The sequence below is a fragment of the Coregonus lavaretus genome (assembly GCF_964263955.1).
Source record: "Coregonus lavaretus genome assembly, chromosome: 1".
Classification (NCBI taxonomy): Eukaryota; Metazoa; Chordata; class Actinopteri; order Salmoniformes; family Salmonidae; genus Coregonus; species Coregonus lavaretus.
In genome coordinates, this window is record NC_139988.1 from 66,704,063 (window position 1) to 66,722,586 (window position 18,524).

Sequence of the window (18,524 nt, forward strand, 5' to 3'; positions counted from 1 at the left end):
TTTAAAGAGCGGCACCTCGCCCCCCTCCTCCTCCTCACCACACAGAGTGCCATGGCAACGCCTGCACAAGCTCAACCAAGGCCTGCAGAATGATCTGGAGGCCCAGCGACGCAAACAAGACCTGGCCCAGCACCAGGTGCAGACCCTGAGGAGGAGCTACACTGAGGCCCAGGACGCCATTGGACGCCATGAGGCTGACATCCAGGCCCTGCAGGCCAAGCTCAGCTCTGCCATGGCTGAGATCCTGGCCAGCGAGCAGTCCGTGGCCCGCATGAGAAACGAACTCAAGCTGGAGCAGGAACGTTCCCGGGAGCAGGAGGAGGAGTGGGGGCACAGTGACGCCACCCTGCGGGTCCAGCTAAGGGACAGCGAGGACAGGCTCCGTGAGGTAGAGGCCAGCCTTCTGGAGAGGAGCCAGGCCCTCAGGCATCTGGAGCGCCAGCAGGCCCTGCAGAGGGACCACCTGAGGGAGGTGCACAGGCTCCAGGAGAGGCTGGCGGAGGTGACGGGCCGGCTGAGCGCCACCGAGCAGGGCCAGGCCCTGAAGGAGGAGCGCATGAGGGCGGAGCAGCGCTCCCTGCAGGAAAGCCACGAGAGGGAGAGGCAGAGCCTGGCACGGAGGCTGGCTGAGGCCGAGGCTGGGCGGGAAGAGCTGGAGGAGAGGCTGCAGGAGGCGGAGCAGCAGGTGGAGGCTCTTCTGAGGGGGATGCGTGCCTCGGATGGAGACGAGGTCAGGGAGGAAGTGATGCGGCTGCAGGTGGAGCTGGCCCAGACAACGGATGTGGCGGAGACGCTGAGGGAGAGCGTCCGCAGGCTGGAGGAGGAGAAGGGCCGGCTGACCTGCCGCTGCCAGGAGCTCCTCAACCAGATCTCTGAGGCAGACCGGGAGGTGACCAAACTCTGTAGCCGGCTGGAAACCGAGGAGGCCGACTACTATACCCTGGAGCACTCCTACGAGAGGGCGTCGGAGGAGTTCCAGAAGATCAGCCGCGTGCTCCAGGAGAAGGAAGAGGAGATACGGCAGACCAAGGAGATGTACGAGAGGCTGGTGGAGCGCAAGGAGGAGGACCTGAACGAGGCTCTCATCAAGATGGCCGCCCTGGGCAGCAGCCTGGAGGAGACAGAGCAGAGGCTTCAGGCCAGGGAAGCGCTGCTCTGCCAGATGGGCCAAGGCTTGAGGGGGCAGAGCGAAGCCTGCAGTGCGGAGAAAGACCTGCAGGCCAAGCTGGTGGTGGCAGAGGACCGCATTGCAGAGCTGGAGCAGCACCTCAATGCCCTGCAGCTGGGCTATGCTGACCTTCGGATGGAACGCCAACGAGCCCAGGAGGGGGCTCTCCATGCTAGGGAAATAACCAAGGAAAGGGGCCAGTCCTCCTCCAACTCCTTGCCAACGAACACAGACTCCTCACAGACCTTTGACTTGGGTTCCAAGGTGAAGAGCTCCTCAGATGGTGATGAGTCTCAAGCAAAAAGGCAGAGAATACGGTTCTCCAGCATTCAGTGCCAAAAATACATCCAATCAGAAGACCTGGAGACCAGTAATGCAGACAACACTTCCTCAGACATAAGCAAAGAGATTAGCCAAGAGATCAGCCAAGACTTCCAACCGTCTATGGAGACCAACTCTTCCGATATTACATTCCAGTACTGCAGCGACCCAGAGAAGTTTATTTCCATCATAACTTCCCTGGAGATCAAGCTTCTGGCCACAGAGGAGAAGCTTAGAGACCTCACCCAGAAGCTTGAGGAGCAGCGGGTGGACCAGCCAGAGGATCTGCTGGAGGGACAAGGCTCCTGTGCAGGGATTGATGCAGAGCTCCAGGAGCCCAGCAGTACCCTCCCTGGCCCAGTTAGTCAGATTACAGCTGCTAAGCACCAATACGCTAAGGCCCTAGTCTGTGTAGAGTCCAGTAGGGAGAAAGTCAGGGGTATCCTCAGTAGTCGTTGCCAGGGCAGTACAGACCTGCAGCTCCACACTTTGTCTGAGATCGAGAATGAGTTAGTTAGTGCAACGTTGTACATTAGACAGGACGGGATGACATGGAAAGAGCACCCGTCAGAGGTCACACAAAGTCAAGCCCAAGAGATTCACAAGAGCAAAGCATCGGATGAGGAAACGATACGACTCTTTGCCAAAACACTGTCTTTAGAGGCAATGGTTTTGAATAAGATGGCTTTTTTAATACAGAATCCAGACTCTGACCTTTTGCAAGGTCTTATCGAGATATGTAGAGAGACTGAGACCATCAAAAGAGGTGATGGCGATTGCGTGGCAATTGTTTATGCAGACGTCTTGACCAGTAAGCTAATGTTAGAGAGTGCCTTCTGGGCAGAGGTGGAGAAAATGGAGTCACATTGTGAATTGATGCAGGGAGAAAGCACAGATGTTGTCAAGTCAACAGTGGCTAGTATGTCCCTTGAGGCTGATGCTACTGTTATCTATAACACCTGTGTCAAAGCTGAATTATCTCACTCTCTTCAGAGTCTTAAGAGCTTTTATGAGGAAAAGTTCAAAAGGGAATTGGCCCAAGCCCATGGGAGCTTACAACAAAGGGAATCTGCTTTGAAAGAGATTATCCAAGCTCCCAAAAGACCTGATTTGAGAGAAGTCATTCAAGACGTCAGCAATGAGTTTGGCGTTAGTGAGGAGCAGAGTTTACCTGATGTAAGTCCTCCTGAACTGGCTCCCTATATGGAGCAGATTGAAATGGAGGAGGCACAGGATTTGGCTGAGGAAGTAGTGGATAGACACTTAGCGGGAGACGTGCCATCTTGTAGCGTTGACTCTGTTGAATCTCTGCAAGTTGGGCGAGACAACTTGGCCGCTGAGCTAGAGAGACAGGCAGCTATCCTCCACAGATTTTCCCAAGCGATTGAGAGCGGAAGCCATCCTGTCTTAGCCAATATTATCCAAGCAAACTCAAGGTACCAAACCATCCACAACCTCACAGGTGGTTCCCTTTGCATGCGTGAGGCACTTATCCAGGCCCAGGTGGCCTACGTAGCCTGTAGGCTAAAAGCCGACCACGAGCGGGACTTGGTCCGGTATCGGCAAGCTGGCCAGAGCATGGACATACTTGTCCAGGAGCACGCCTGCACTGTTGGTGCCATTCGGGAGCGCTACGAGGCCTCCCTGCAGGAGGAGCGCCAGGGCTTCACCTGTACAGTGGCCTCCCTCCAGGATGAGAACCAGGCCCTGAGGGGGGAGATGGGCCAGCGAGTGGACCAGCTCTCCCAGCAGCAGGAGCGGCTGGCCCTCCTGGAGGAGCGCTTCCTCAGGGAGACTGAGGAGCTGAGGCAGAGGCACCAACTGGAGCTGAGTCAGGCGGAGCAGGGCCGGGCCTCCACCGAGCTGGCCCTGATGGAGACCACGGCCGACAGCCAGCGGAAGCTGGAAGTCCTGTTGGTGGACATGGACACCATAGAGGAGCGCCACGAAAGCCACCTAAGGAGACTGGAGGAGCAATTCCAGGGGCAGATCCGAGAGCTGCAGCAGGTCCACCAGGAGGAGATCCAGAGGCTACATGCCCACTACACAGAGACCATCCGCTCCATCCAAGAACAAGAGGATAGTGGAAGCAAGGGCGATAGTAGCCCTGAGTCAGGCCACTCTCAGTCTCCACTACCCGAGGAGGTCACCCCGTCCACTGAGCAGGCTTGGCCCATGGAGGAAGAGGAGCAGGGTAAGGGGGAGGAGGGTCAGGCTAGGGCGGCGACGGACCCCATAGTGGTCCTGAAGGACAGGATCCAGGAGCTGGAGACCCAGATGGACACCATGCGGGACGAACTGGAGACCAAGCATCTGAAAGGAGATGTGGCCAGCCTGAGAGAGAAATACCAGAGAGACTTTGAAAGTCTAAAGGTTTTTGTTCTTCCTTTCTTAACGTCGTAAATTGTAGTCTTCATGTGGTAAGCCCAGTAGTAGAGCATGAATGGTTGCTATGGTCGTTATAATCAGTCAAACTATGGGAATTGCAAACATTATTATTATTATTATTATTATTATTATTATTATTATTATTAGAATCATTTGCCATATCTTTGGGTCATTGCATATGAAATCAACTGAAAAATCTCCTGATTGGGGGGGGGGGGGCACTCTGGTCCAGAAATGGCACTACATCCATTTCTCCCATGGCCAAACATTCATGGATACTTTTGTAGAAATCAAATGTGGTAAGGATGATTGATGATTTCATATGGAATTATCCTATTAAATATTAGTTTAATCTACAACATAATATATTATCCACGAAGTAGCATACAAAACAAATTACTTCTATTGAAATGCAGCTTTATAATCACTCGTGCTTCAGAACCATACCTTTCTCCTGGTTACTCTATAACCATAATATATTCTCCCCACACAGACAACAATGTCCAGTCTCTGTAACACGCAACATTATGTTTAGAAATATACTCAACTCTGAACAATGAATATATGCTGTTTTAGTGTCTGAAACCAATCGCAGAAATGTTGTTGATACACATGTTTATAGAAAGCCAGATGTAAATCTTATTTGATGTCCTCTCCTTTGCACTGATAACATTGGCTGCCTTAATACACTCCCTCATACTAACATTGCTTGGCTTCTGATCAAAAAATTATTGCATGACTTTCTCAGATGTAATTCTGCTTGCACTGGTCAATAATGCACCATGAAAGCTAGTCAGAGCACATAACACATGGGACTGTAGTCTCTCAGACCATCCCAAGTTAGATTAAGCCAATCGCTTAAACATACTACATTTCATCATAAATCTGGTAAGGATAAGGAAGCATCTTTACTCAATGATTAAAGCCTTAGTAACATACTACAACACCGTGGGGAGCTTTAACAATGCCAACATATTAACCCCTTCTCCCCCAGGCCACGTGTGAGCGAGGCTTCACAGCCATGGAGGAGACCCACCACAAGGTCGTCGAGGACCTCCAGAGGCAGCACCAGAGGGAAGTCTCCAAACTACTGGAGGAGAGGGAGAGGCTTTTGGCCGAAGAGACGGCCGCCACCATCGCTGGTAAAGATTAGCACCTGCATTGGCCAATCCCTAGTGTTGCCAGATTGGTCGATTTTTGTCACCTACAATTGTAGTGACTCTGACCGCTAGCTTTCTGTGTTCCAGCTATTGAGGCTATGAAGAACGCACACCGAGAGGAAATGGAGAAGAACCAGCGCTCCCAAATCAGCGGACTGAGCACCGACATCGACGAGCTGCACGAGCAGTATCAGTAAGTCCCCATTTTGGTTGGGAACACAATTGGAACGTAGCAGACGATGGCAGAGATTTGAATGACCATAGGGAACTCCATATAGAGATACACTCGACACCATATGTGTTTGGACAAATGTTTCTTATGAGGCGACAGTACAGAATGTTACCTTTTATTTGAGGGTATTTTCATACATACTGTATCTGTTTTACCTTTTAGAAATGAAAGCACTTTATGTATCTAGTCCCCCCAATTTGAGGAAGTCATACGTTTTTGGACAAATTCACTTATCGTATATTAAAGTAGTCAACTGTTTTAGTATTTGGTCCCATAGTCCTTGCACACAATGACTACATCAAGCTTGTGACTTTACAAACGTGTTGGATGCATTTGCAGTATGTTTTGGTTGTGTTTCTGATTTATGTTTTGCCTAATAGGAACTGAAGGGTGAATAATTTTCTGTGATTTGAGTCACTTTTATTGTAATTAAGAATAGAAGATGCTTCTGAACACTTCTACATTATTGTGGATGCTACCATGATTATGGATAATAATGAATGAATCGTGAATAATGTTGAGTGAGAAAGTTAGAGACACAAAGATCTAACCGCCCCTGTTATTGGTAATGGTGAGAGATTAGCATGTTTTGTTGTAACCTCTGTACCTTTCTCACTCATCATTATTCATTATTTATTCATTATTTTTCTTAATAATTGAATTAGAAGTGTTCCGAAACATTTTTAGCTCTTAGAAATATTAATCTACTCACTTAGAGATTGGAAAATTTTATGCTGTTTTTAAATTAAACAAAATACAGGTAACTGCCAAAATAAAGGAAACACCAACAGAAAGTATCTTAATAGGGCGTTGGGCCACCAGAGCCGTCAGAACAGCTTCAATTGCGCCTTGGCATAGATTCTACAAGTGTCTGGAACTCTATTGGAGGGATGCAATGCCATTCTTCCATAAGAAATTCCATAATTTGGTGTTTTGTTGATGGTGGTGGAAAACGCTGTCTCAGGCACCGCTCCAGAATCTCCTATAAGTGTTCAATTGAGTTGAGATCTGGTGACTGAGACACACACGCACACACCCTTTAAACCCCTTATGCTCCTTTGAGACCCCTCTTTCAAAGTCAATAAGATCTCTTCTAGGCATGGTAGCCACAATAATGGGCAACTGGGCATTTTTATACATGACCCTAAGCGTGATGGGATGATTTAATTGCTTAATTAGCTCAGGAACCACACTTGTGTGGAAGCACCTGATTTCAATATACTTTGAATCCCTCACTTACATCCTTTATTTTGGCAGTTACCTGTACCTTGCTCTTGTTAAAGCTTTTAGAATTGATTTGTTGGTTATAATTACTCCAGTCATCATTCTCCATTCAGTTCCTACTGGGCAACACATAACCCAAAACAAACAGCAAATGCATTCAATGAGTTTGTAGAGTCACAAGCTTGATGTAGTCATTGCGTACTAGGAATATGGGACCAAATACTAAACTTTTGACTACTTTAATACACTGTGAATTTGTCCAAATACTTATGACTTCTTCAAATGGGAGGACTATATACATAGTGCTTTCATTTATAAACGGTAAAACAGATATGTATAATAAATACCCTAAAATAAAAGGTGACATTCTGTACTGTCGACTCATATGAAACGTTTGATCTCAAATCCAAAATGCTTGCGTATAGAGACAAATTTAAAATGTTAGCTTCACTGTCCAAATTCATATGGTGTTTAGTGTATATGGGTCCATAAGTAGCCAATCAATCAAAACTCACTTGTATAGCGCTAGACCTTTTTACTGATGCATTTGCCACAAGGTGACAGTGGCAACTGGTAATACACTAGGTAGAAAAACATATGGAAGTCTCTTCGGGGAAGGGGGTTGTTATGCTTTGTGTACGGTTTATGTACAGTGACTTCAAAGTATTCACAGCCCTTTTGTTGTGTTACTGCCTGAATTTAAAATTGATTAAATATAGATTTTTTGGTCACTGGTCTACACACAATAATACCCCATAATGTCAAAGTGGAATTATGTTTTTCAACATTATTACAAACGTATTAAAAATGAAAAGCTGAAATGGCTTGAGTCAATACCTATTCAACCCCATTGTTATGGCAAGCCTAAATAAGTTCAGGAGTAAAACATTTGCTAAACAATTGCATGGACTCACTTTTTGTGCAATAATAGTGTTTCATATGATTTTTGAATGACTACCTCATCTCTGTACCCCACATACAATTATCTGTAAGGTCCCTCAGTCGAGCAGTCAATTTCAAAGACAGATTCAACCACAAAGACCAGGGAGGTTTTCCAATGCCTCGCAAAGTAGGGCACCTATTGGTAAATTGGTAAACATTTAATAAAGCAGACATTGAATATCCCTTTGAGCATGGTGAAGTTATTAATTGCACTTTGGATGGTGTATCAATACACCCAGTCACTACAAAGATACAGGCGTCCTTCCTAACTCAGTTGCCGGAGAGGAAGGAAAACGCTCACGGTTTTCACCATGAGGCAAATGGTGACTTTAAAACAGTTACATATATTAATGGCTGTGCTAGGAGAAAACTGAGGATGGATCAACAACATTGTAGTTACTCCACAATACTAACCTAAATGACAGAGTGAAAAGAAAGAAGCCTGTACAGAATAAGAATATTCCAAAACATGCATCCTGTTTGCAATAAGGCACTACAGTAAAACTGAAACTAATTTGGCAAATAAATTAACTTTGTCCTGAATACAAAGCGTTATGTTTGGGGCGAATCCAAAACAACACATAACTGAGTACAACTCTTCATATTTTCAAGCATGGTGGTGGCTGCATCAGGATGGATCAACAACATTGTAGTTACTCCACAATACTAACCTAATTGACAGAGTGAAAAGAAAGAAGCCTGTACAGAATAAAAAATATTCCAAAACATGCATCCTGTTTGCAACAAGGCACTAAAGTAATACTGCAAAAGATGTGGCAAAGCAATTAACACTTAGTATTCAGGACAAAAAGTTATGTTTGGGGCAAATCCAATACAACACATTACTGAGTACCACTTTCCATATTTTCATGCATAGTGGTGGCTGCATCATGTTATGGGTATGCTTGTAATCGTTAGGGACTGGAGTTTTTCAAGATAAAAAAGAAACGGAATTGAGCTAAGCACAGGCAAAATCCTAGAGGAAAACCTGGTTCAGTCTGCTTTCCACCAGACACATAGGGAGATGAATTCACCTTTCAGCAGCACAATATCCTAAAACACAAGGCCAAATCTACACCGGAGTTGCTTACCAAGAAGACAGTGAATGTTCCTGAGTTGCCTAGTTACAGTTTTGACTTAAATCTGCTTGATAATTGATGGCAAGACTTGAAAATGGTTGTCTAGCAATGATCAACAACGAACTTGACAGAGCTTAAAGAATTTTGAAAATAATTAATGGGCAAATATTGCACAATCCAGGTGTGCAAAGCTCTTAGAGACTTACCCAGAAAGACTCACAGCTGTAATCACTGCCAAAGGTGATTCTAACATGTATTGACTCAGGGGTGTGAATACTTTTGTAAATTAGATTTCTGTATTTCATTTTCAATATTTCATTTTCAAAACCGTTGCTAGAAAATATCTAAAACCATGTTTTCACTTTGTCATTATGGGGTATTGTTTGTAGATGGGAGATAATTATTTTTGTATACATTTTTTAATCAGGCTGTAACACAACAAAATGTGAAATAAGTAAAGGGGTATGAATACTTTCTGAAGGCACTGTATGTTCAAGTGACTGTGTGTCTCAGGGAGGAGCTGCAGTCGATCCAGAGGGAGCTGGAGGTGTTGTCAGAGCAGTACTCTCAGAAGTGTCTGGAGAACGCCCACCTGGCCCAGGCCCTAGAAGCTGAGAGACAGGCCCTCAGACAGTGTCAGAGGGAGAACCAGGAGCTCAACGCACACAACCAGGTACACACACAACACGGTACACACACAACCAGGTACACACACAACACGGTTTCCATTAGCAGGCCAAAAATGACTGGGAGAAAAAACTAAAATCCCATAGAAAAATAATGCTTTTTATTCATTGATGAAAATACGAGTCGATACACTGAACAAAAATATAAACGCAACATGCAACAATTTCAAAAAATATTACTGAGTTACAGTTCATATAAGGAAATCAGTCATTTGAAATAAATTAATTAGACCCTAATCATAATAAAGGTTCTATTAACAGGAGTGAATCTTTTTTATTTATTTACTTTTTGTCCCCAATTTTGTGGTATCCAATTGGTAGTTACAGTCCTGTCCCATCGCTGCAACTCCCGTACGGACATTGGAGAGGCGAAGGTCGAGAGCCTCTGAAGCACAACCCAACCGAGCCGCACTGCTTCTTGACACAGTGCCCGCTTAACCCGGAAGCCAGCCGCACCAATGTGTCGGAGAAAACACCGGACACCTGGCGACCGACCCGCCACAGGAGTCGCTAGTACGCGATGGGACAAGAACATCCCTGCCGGCCAAACCCTCCACTACCCTGGACGACGCTGGGCCAATTGTGCGTCGCCCCATGGGTCTCCCGGTCGCGGCGACAGAGCCTGGACTCGAACCAGGATCTCTAGTGGCACAGCTAATCTAATTTAATTCATAATCATCATAAAGCTCAAATCTACAATCAAAGTAGTAAGTAAACAAAATCAACGCATAAAACCACAGACCCTTTCAAACTCTTCATTTTAGGTTGTACAATCCAACTTGCAAAACCATGGCTTAAGACCTTCCCTTCATACAGTTACACACATGCTTCATTACACAATTTCATTTATGGATTCTGGCAATTATAGTTCAGCTGGAGCTTTTGTCGCGAGTGGCATGTTAATGACAGATCAGTATCTCAATGCATTTCTAGTCTAAAGTACTATACATTTCGCAGTGTGCAGACCTCCACAATCAACCTGATACCCCAAATAAACAATTTTGGATAAACCTAAATTAATTACGGGCACGGTTGACCATCCCCCTCCCTCCCGGCACCATTCTTCTGGTGTTTCAGTTCGTCCTCCCAATGGCTCATGTTCAAAGTGGATGGCCCTTGATAATGTCCCGATTTCTCTCACCTGAGCTGCCACTGTCCTTTACAGTCCATTATGTCTTGTCCATTTTCCTACCAGTACACCAGCAGCATGAGAGAAGGACAGGATCTCTCTCCATGCTCACTTCACGTGGACTCATGTCGCACTCCTGAGAGAAAAGGCAGTTGATAGCTTCGACTGGATGCTGTGTACAGGTTGCTGGCTCGGACTCAGGTTTCAGGTAGAAGTAATGAAGGACCATAGTGAATGCCATTGTCGCCATTACTGCAGCCGGTTAGAGGTTCACACTGTTCTCGGCCAAATTATCCCTTCCATGCATCTAGATACTATCTGTGGTCACCTTCGCCATAACCTGGAGAGAGGACAGACCAGAACAACAGTTTTAGTTTAGGGCATTTCTGATTCAGGAAATCCAGACAAATTATTCACTGTATGACAAATTATTACTACTATCAAGATTCTTAATACAAATGTCTAAGACAAATGTCAGAGAATAACAACACACAGTTGAAACCATTTTTTCCCCCTTGTATTGAAGCAAGACAACAAACAAACAAACACAACCTCAATACACTTCTTCATATAAAACTAGAGGTGGGGAAACTTCAATCCATTTGGAGTAACTGTCAACCATTACCAACATATATTTTTTCCTTTTATAATAATAATAATAATATGCCATTTAGCAGACGCTTTTATCCAAAGCGACTTACAGTCATGCGTGCATACATTTTTACGTATGGGTGGTCCCGGGGATCGAACCCACTACCATGGCGTTACAAGCGCCATGCTCTACCAATTGAGCTACAGAGGACCACACAGGCAGGCATGTGAAGAAAATAATTTGCATATTTACCAAAGGGCCCCGGGGGACTGGTAATTCTCCCTTTGGACACGTGACTCACATCGTGATTCATGCGTCAAAAAAAATAAATAAAAAATAAGTGGATATATGCCAATCTTTGTCTGAGATTATTTCCCAGACCCTTTAGACAGTCATACAATGCTTTAACCTTATCTTTATCAAATGATTCATAAAGGGACCACTCTGAACATTTCTCAGAATACTTTTTACACCACTTACGTACGTCTACGTGTGGGTGTGCAAGTTGTAAATTATTATTTATATTGTTATATTGTAAATCTCTAGTAACCATTATACTCTTCAGACGTTACTTTATCTCTAGTAACCATTATACTCTTCAGACGTTACTTTATCTCTAGTAACCATTATACTCTTCAGATGTTACTTTATCTCTAGTAACCATTATACTCTTCAGACGTTACTTTATCTCTAGTAACCTTTATACTCTTCAGACGTTACTTTATCTCTAGTAACCTTTATACTCTTCAGACGTTACTTTATCTCTAGTAACCATTATACTCTTCAGACGTTACTTTATCTCTAGTAACCATTATACTCTTCAGATGTTACTTTATCTCTAGTAACCATTATACTCTTCAGACGTTACTTTATCTCTAGTAACCTTTATACTCTTCAGACGTTACTTTATCTCTAGTAACCATTATACTCTTCAGACGTTACTTTATCTCTAGTAACCATTATACTCTTCAGACGTTACTTTATCTCTAGTAACCATTATACTCTTCAGATGTTACTTTATCTCTAGTAACCATTATACTCTTCAGACGTTACTTTATCTCTAGTAACCTTTATACTCTTCAGACGTTACTTTATCTCTAGTAACCTTTATACTCTTCAGACGTTACTTTATCTCTAGTAACCATTATACTCTTCAGACGTTACTTTATCTCTAGTAACCTTTATACTCTTCAGACGTTACTTTATCTCTAGTAACCATTATACTCTTCAGATGTTACTTTATCTCTAGTAACCATTATACTCTTCAGACGTTACTTTATCTCTAGTAACCTTTATACTCTTCAGACGTTCACTTCAGACGTTACTTTATCTCTAGTAACCTTTATACTCTTCAGACGTTACTTTATCTCTAGTAACCATTATACTCTTCAGATGTTACTTTATCTCTAGTAACCATTATACTCTTCAGACGTTACTTTATCTCTAGTAACCTTTATACTCTTCAGATGTTACTTTATCTCTAGTAACCCATTATACTTCTAGTAACTTTATACTAGTGTACTCTATTAACAGCATATTCGGGAATAGTACTTTCTCCTTTCATATCTACACATAATAACGTTATACCATTCAACTCCACTGATGAGTCATGTTATCCTCTACCTTTAGATCCGACGGGTGGTGGTGGACTTAGGTATTTACACCCCCCCCCATTGTTTTTTATGGTAGGTCTACATTATTATCAAATAGCCACAGTAGCCTACTTGTAACTTAAAGTGGGTACAGCCTCAGTGTTCACAGTAAACACGTGCCGGAAGTTCACAGAATTTTCACAATGTTCAAGTTTGCGCTCAGTGACACATTGTTTTTGAGAGAACATTGTTTGTAGGCCGAACCATTCGGATGCTACAGACATTTTCGTGAGGAGACAGATTTTTGGGATGTCTCATGGTCTGACAAACACCACTGTAGCTCGGTCACCTTCCACCGCAGTTGTGGAAGGCCGACAAAGGCGGATGCAGATATCAGATATCTCTAGCTTAAATTGACTGGTTTTGATGGGGATTATTTGATTATGTTACTTAGATTGACGCACAGGTCAATTTTAGCAAATATATTTCCATTTACTTCCCTATTGGACCCACCGCTATGCCATTTCTTTCCTGTTCTATTGGTTTTCATATCAACTTTCTTTCGTTGTCCAGAAGCCAACGGCACAATCCTAGTCATATTAGCAACCCATCCTAGTTGTTGCATCTTTAGATTCTCCCTCTTTCTACATTTCTAACAGAGATTTTCATCTCTGTCACATATGGAACCGCTATCAGGTGCACTGTTTAGAATGGTGTTTTCCCGCGAATTGCATTTTGGCAATTGTTTGAAAATTGCGTTTTATTGGCTGCTTCATTACATGAGTTGTATGTTCTATTAAGATGCATTACCGTGATTTCTGTCATTCTGAGGACCGTGGGTGGACGCCCTAAGGGGTTATGCACCCAATGCAGATGGGTCCGGTAAATTTAAATCTTCTCAGTCACGTTGTCTGGTGCTTAATGGAAACCCTGACACACACACACACACACACACACACTGTGTGATCCTGTTGGCCTTAAAACAGTCCAGATGCCCCAGTTGAATAATGTGAACTCTGACCTCTGTGTGACCGACCCATAGGAGCTGAATAACCGTCTGACCGTGGAGATCACACGCATGCGCTCCTGCTACAGCGGAGAAACGGCAATGTCACCCTTCACCCAGGGCAAGGACCTCTATGAACTGGAGGTACTCTACTCTTCACTCTGTCTCACACACACATTGGCCACACTGGTATTCTATCTTTGATATGTATCTTTATTTACTGTACATCTCAATTTTAGGTCTTATTGCGTATCAAGGAGTCGGAAATCCAGTATCTCAAACAGGAAATCCATTCGCTGAAGGATGAACTTCAGTCTGCATTAAGGGTATGGAAAAACACACATATTCTCAATCTCTCTATCTATCAAGACCATGTTATTCATTATAAACACTGTTCTTTGAGGACTAACCTTTCGATGTCCACCAACAATATAACCTGGAATCCAAAATAATTCCTCAGTGTTTCACTGAACCGTAGAAAATCAGTTTGGATCCCAGGCTACCAAAAATACACCAAGTTTGAAGTCAATGGCTAAATCAGTGTTTTTTTTTTATCCTCTCTTTTGAACAGGATAAGAAATATGCCACAGACAAGTACAAGGACATCTACACAGAGCTCAGCATCGTGAAGGCCAAGGCTGACTGTGACATCACCAAGCTGACGGAGAAGCTACTGGTCGCCACGGAAGCACTGGGGGAGAGGAACGTGGATGGGTCGGCTACCCCTGGATATGGTGAGTGGGAAACCATAACCCTCTTGGACCCCTATGCATTTTAGAGTTACTTGCAATGTCTAAGAAATGCATCAGGTTGATGGGGAAAACGCTATGAAAATGATTCATTCATGTCCACATGCCTTTTTTTCACCTAATTTTGTTTTTGCAGATATCATGAAATCGAAAAGTAATCCAGATTTTCTGAAAAAGGAGCGATCGACTCTCTCCAAGCAAATAAGAGGTGTTAGATCAAAGGTAAGCTAATGTGGACATTCCTGATGCGGACATTCCCCCGCGTTTTGTTGTAAATGTTGTAATTCAACATATTTGTTTAACATTTAGAATCGTGTGAGTGTGTGGGAGTGTGTACATGTGAACGAGTGTAGGTGTGCACATAGATTACTGCTGTTAGTGTGTTTTGCGCTTACGGGTCAGTCCATCAATCATTCATGTTTTATATATGGTAAGCTTGTCCTCCTGTCTTCCCACATCAGTCCATCACTGAACAGGTCATCTGGGATAGCTGACACCCCCCTTGAGGGGCGATTCTTCCCCTTACCCCAAGATGTAGGTATAGCATGTCCTTGAGTGAGCATGTCCCACCCCAACCACCCAGCATGTTGCGTTCTATTACCCCTGCCTCTCCTCTCTGCCCCCTCCATCGATGAGGGCCCAATAAACCTGGTGCAATGAACTTTCACTTGAATTAGTACAGCAGAAGGTAAGACATGCAGGTCTTTCAGAGTGGTAAGGTCTGCCTTGCAGGAACATGGGTTCTTCAGTGCCTAGAATGAGTTCAAACAATAACACAGCAACTACCCCGTCACTGTTTTGGTAAAAAGCTGAGGGATGGGGCTGGAGAAATGTAAGCACTTTCAAATTCATAGACAGGGCTATGGATGCAAGGACTGACCATCCATGAGATCGACATTATAGTTTTAACCATGTCTTGAGGCTATATAGTGTTTGTTTACAATAACATTATTTACAAACATTGGATTAATAAAAGCATATAATTTGGGTTCTGATGTGGTAAGGTAAGACAGTTGAACGAAGCTCATGAAGCAATTATAAATTATATTATTCAAGAGTAAATGGCTATATATCATTAATTTAATAGTACAAAAATGGATGTAGCAATCGCAGATTGGAGCATATCTGTGGACATGGCTCTAGCGGTTAGATCTTTGGGCTAATAACCAAAAGATCAATAGTTCGAATCCCAAGGTGAAAAATCTGTCTGTACCCTTATTGCTCCAGGGTCGCCGTTGATAATGACTGACCCTGGTCGTAACCCCACTCTCCGAGAGTGTCTCAGGGGGAGTTGGGATATGCAAAACGCACATTTCCAATTCACACACGTGTATAATACACACTTGTACATGTGAAATAGGACAAATAAGCACCCACCAAATTATTATTATTATTAGACATTGCTCCCAATACTCTCAAATGTATTTCTGACCTCCTCTTCTCTCCCTCATCACCACTGGTTTGTGAAAGAGCTGGATAGGATCATCCATATTGATTCACCTGTCATGTCCTGTAAGATCAGTGGTCATGATGAAAGGAAACAAGGAAAGGAACCTTACTACAGCCAGGCTATTGGGGCAACAGCAAATATAATTGTGTATGTTGTGTGGACTAGGAATTACTAGTCACCTGCAGTAGCTGTGGAGAATACTAGAGTAGCCCAGTATATGTAATGATCCCAGTATAAACTGGAATGCCATTTTTCTTTTAAATCCTTGAATGTTATCAACTTGGTGATCCCCCTTGGTCAAACCACTGCTTGGGTGTGCAGTTTGGGCTGGAGATGGAGGCGGTGGTTTGGATGTGTTTGTAGTACAGTACAAAGGAGGTGTCCATGAAATAACTCATGTGTTTGTACCACAATGAGCCCAGGAAACTTCTCTCCCTTACCTGGTCAGTCAAGGAACTTACATTAACTGTGGTGTTCTGTTGAATAGCTTTGTCTGTGAACATTTCTGTTTCTATTTTGTCTGTAGAGCACATAAACATGTCATAATGGTTGTTTTTGTGTTGTGTCTGGTATGGTTTTGTGTTGTCTTGTATGTTTGTGTTGTGTTTTGTCTGGTGTGTTTTGTCTGACTTGCATGACTAATGTGTGTCATTTAGCACCCTAAACTTCACCAACACACCTTGAGTGGTGGTAATCGAGTCCCCATTTTTAAAATGTCTGTCAGAATGTCACCATTTGGATGACATGTCAGCAAAGTTGATGTTAACTTTAAACCCTACTACCGGTTTCTTTACTGTGATTCACCAACATAACACCCCTAAATAAGATTATATTCTCTAACAGTGAATCCTGGGCTCTTGCCAGGGGAAAAGTTACACGTGTGGTTCTTTATATGAATAATGCTTAACATGAATAGTGTTCTGGCCTTGAAGCCAGACAATATATTGGTTTAAATTTCATTTTCACACTAATTTTCTTTCTCTCAGAGCCTCAAAGAGGGACTGACTGTGCAGGAGCGCATGAAGCTGTTCGAAGCGAAAGATTCCAGAAAGATCTGAATATTGTGGATTCTGTGTTTCCTTTCCACACTTCACTCAATTCACTATGGCGATCAGACGGCAAAGAGCACACCCCCGCCAGGAAGATAAACATACACACGCTCTCTACCCTGATCCTGGACTAACTGCACCCTCTTGACTTAATTCAAGTTTTTTGCCTGTATTGATTCTTTGAAAGCTTTTTAATATGCTATGATTTCTCATTTACACTGTTTAATTCTGTGAATATGCTTCACGATTCTTCGCAGCTGTCAATAATGGCCTTGACGTGGTAGACATGTAATACATTGATAGTATATCCACTCTCCTGGGAATTTAAATGTGTTTTGGGCTGGATTGCAGTTACGAGAGGGCTTATTAGGGATAGCACTTATTTTACATTTTATGTTTTTGCCTTCTCAGTTTCTTAATCCACTGAAATGCCAAAACAGAAGGGTTTGGTTCAGTATAATAATCTGTCCCAATAGGAATCCGTTGAATATCTGCTGTAGTGTTTTGTTACCACAAACAACAATTGCTATTTCTAATATGATTTTGTATGTGTTTTAAATAAGTGGCTGTTCCACTTGTTGTAAATAACTACTGGGAGAGATATGTAAGAGTATGGTTTACCAGTGATTGTGGTGGCATCTGGTGACTACTTGATTTACTTGAGGAAACTGATTTTAAAAAGCCAACTATATACCGTGCAACCAAACTTCACGGCTAGGCTACTGTCAAATGTTATGGCAACCAACCTAACTCGCTACTGATAACATACGCCTTTTCTCTTTGCAGCTACAACAAGGAACTGGAATTGCCGATGGTTGTTTTGGCTTTCGTGTGAGGTTTTCAGCCCAGAAAGTTGACATAATGTAGTGCTTTGCATGACTGTTAATTTGAATTAGTGAATTTATCAATTCCTATCATTTTTCCTTTTGTGTTTTAGTGATTGTTCAGTTTGAGCAGACCTCTCCTCCATAAGCTTTGCTTTGCTTCACTGCTCTCGGTCTTTTGTTTTGAGGCTGTGAGGTGAAATGTTTAACTGAACATGACTTTCACTTGGTCCAATGCCCAGACCTCTCTTTAAAACCCCTTTATCTTTCTGGCTCATTTGAGTTAAAGGATAAACACATTCACAAAACCTGTGCAGCTATGGAAACACTGTATAGTATTCAAAGCACGCCTTGTAAATATACTGTATGCCACACAGAAGTTTTTTGTGTTACGTTTTAAATCTGTACCTTGCTTACTAGCAACATATGCTTACATATGAAAATATATGAATATTTTTTATTTTCGTTTGAATGTAAAACATCAAATAAATTAACCGTTTCTGAACCTTCTGTGAAATTGTTCTTGAATTACATTTTGACTCCATTGACACCAAATGTCTGCCATTTTTGTTTTATGCTTTTTACTGTTGCAGGGTAAAGGTTCTCCACAGGTCAACAGATTATGTCTTTGAGGTATAACTGCATAACCAAGAGGTTCGTTCCTCAACTGGTGAGGTGCATAATGATCCAGTCACAATTGAATATGTTCTTTAGTCCAGGAGTAGGTATAAACTGAATAGGAAGTGACACCTGGATGTTCCAGAGCCATTGGAGTAAGCTCTTGACCAGGCCTTTTTTGCCACCATGTTTGAATTCTTCACACAGAGAATGGAGCAAACCTGCATGTAGGAAGGCAATGAAATAAACTAAATTGTTCTCCTCGAGTCCCCTCCTCGCTGCCTCCTCAAAACCCATTGGAGGAGAGGGGCGCGA

The 18,524-nt window shown here is 43.2% G+C and overlaps 1 protein-coding gene across 3 annotated transcripts in view; it reads left to right on the plus strand.

Annotated features, from left to right (window-relative positions):
- Positions 1–18,096, plus strand: part of LOC311099256 (myosin phosphatase Rho interacting protein) — an 83,731-nt gene extending 65,635 nt beyond the window's left edge. For all 3 annotated transcript variants that reach the window (XM_084139951.1, XM_084139952.1, XM_084139953.1), the window contains 9 exons: positions 8–3,862; positions 4,872–5,019; positions 5,125–5,230; positions 9,028–9,187; positions 13,556–13,663; positions 13,759–13,845; positions 14,091–14,253; positions 14,405–14,490; positions 16,705–18,096. In XM_084139951.1, the coding sequence (XP_083996077.1) occupies positions 8–3,862; positions 4,872–5,019; positions 5,125–5,230; positions 9,028–9,187; positions 13,556–13,663; positions 13,759–13,845; positions 14,091–14,253; positions 14,405–14,490; positions 16,705–16,776 (4,785 nt within the window). In that variant the 3' untranslated portion in view covers positions 16,777–18,096. The remainder of the gene's footprint in view (positions 1–7; positions 3,863–4,871; positions 5,020–5,124; positions 5,231–9,027; positions 9,188–13,555; positions 13,664–13,758; positions 13,846–14,090; positions 14,254–14,404; positions 14,491–16,704) is intronic.
- The last annotated feature ends 428 nt before the right edge of the window (positions 18,097–18,524 follow it).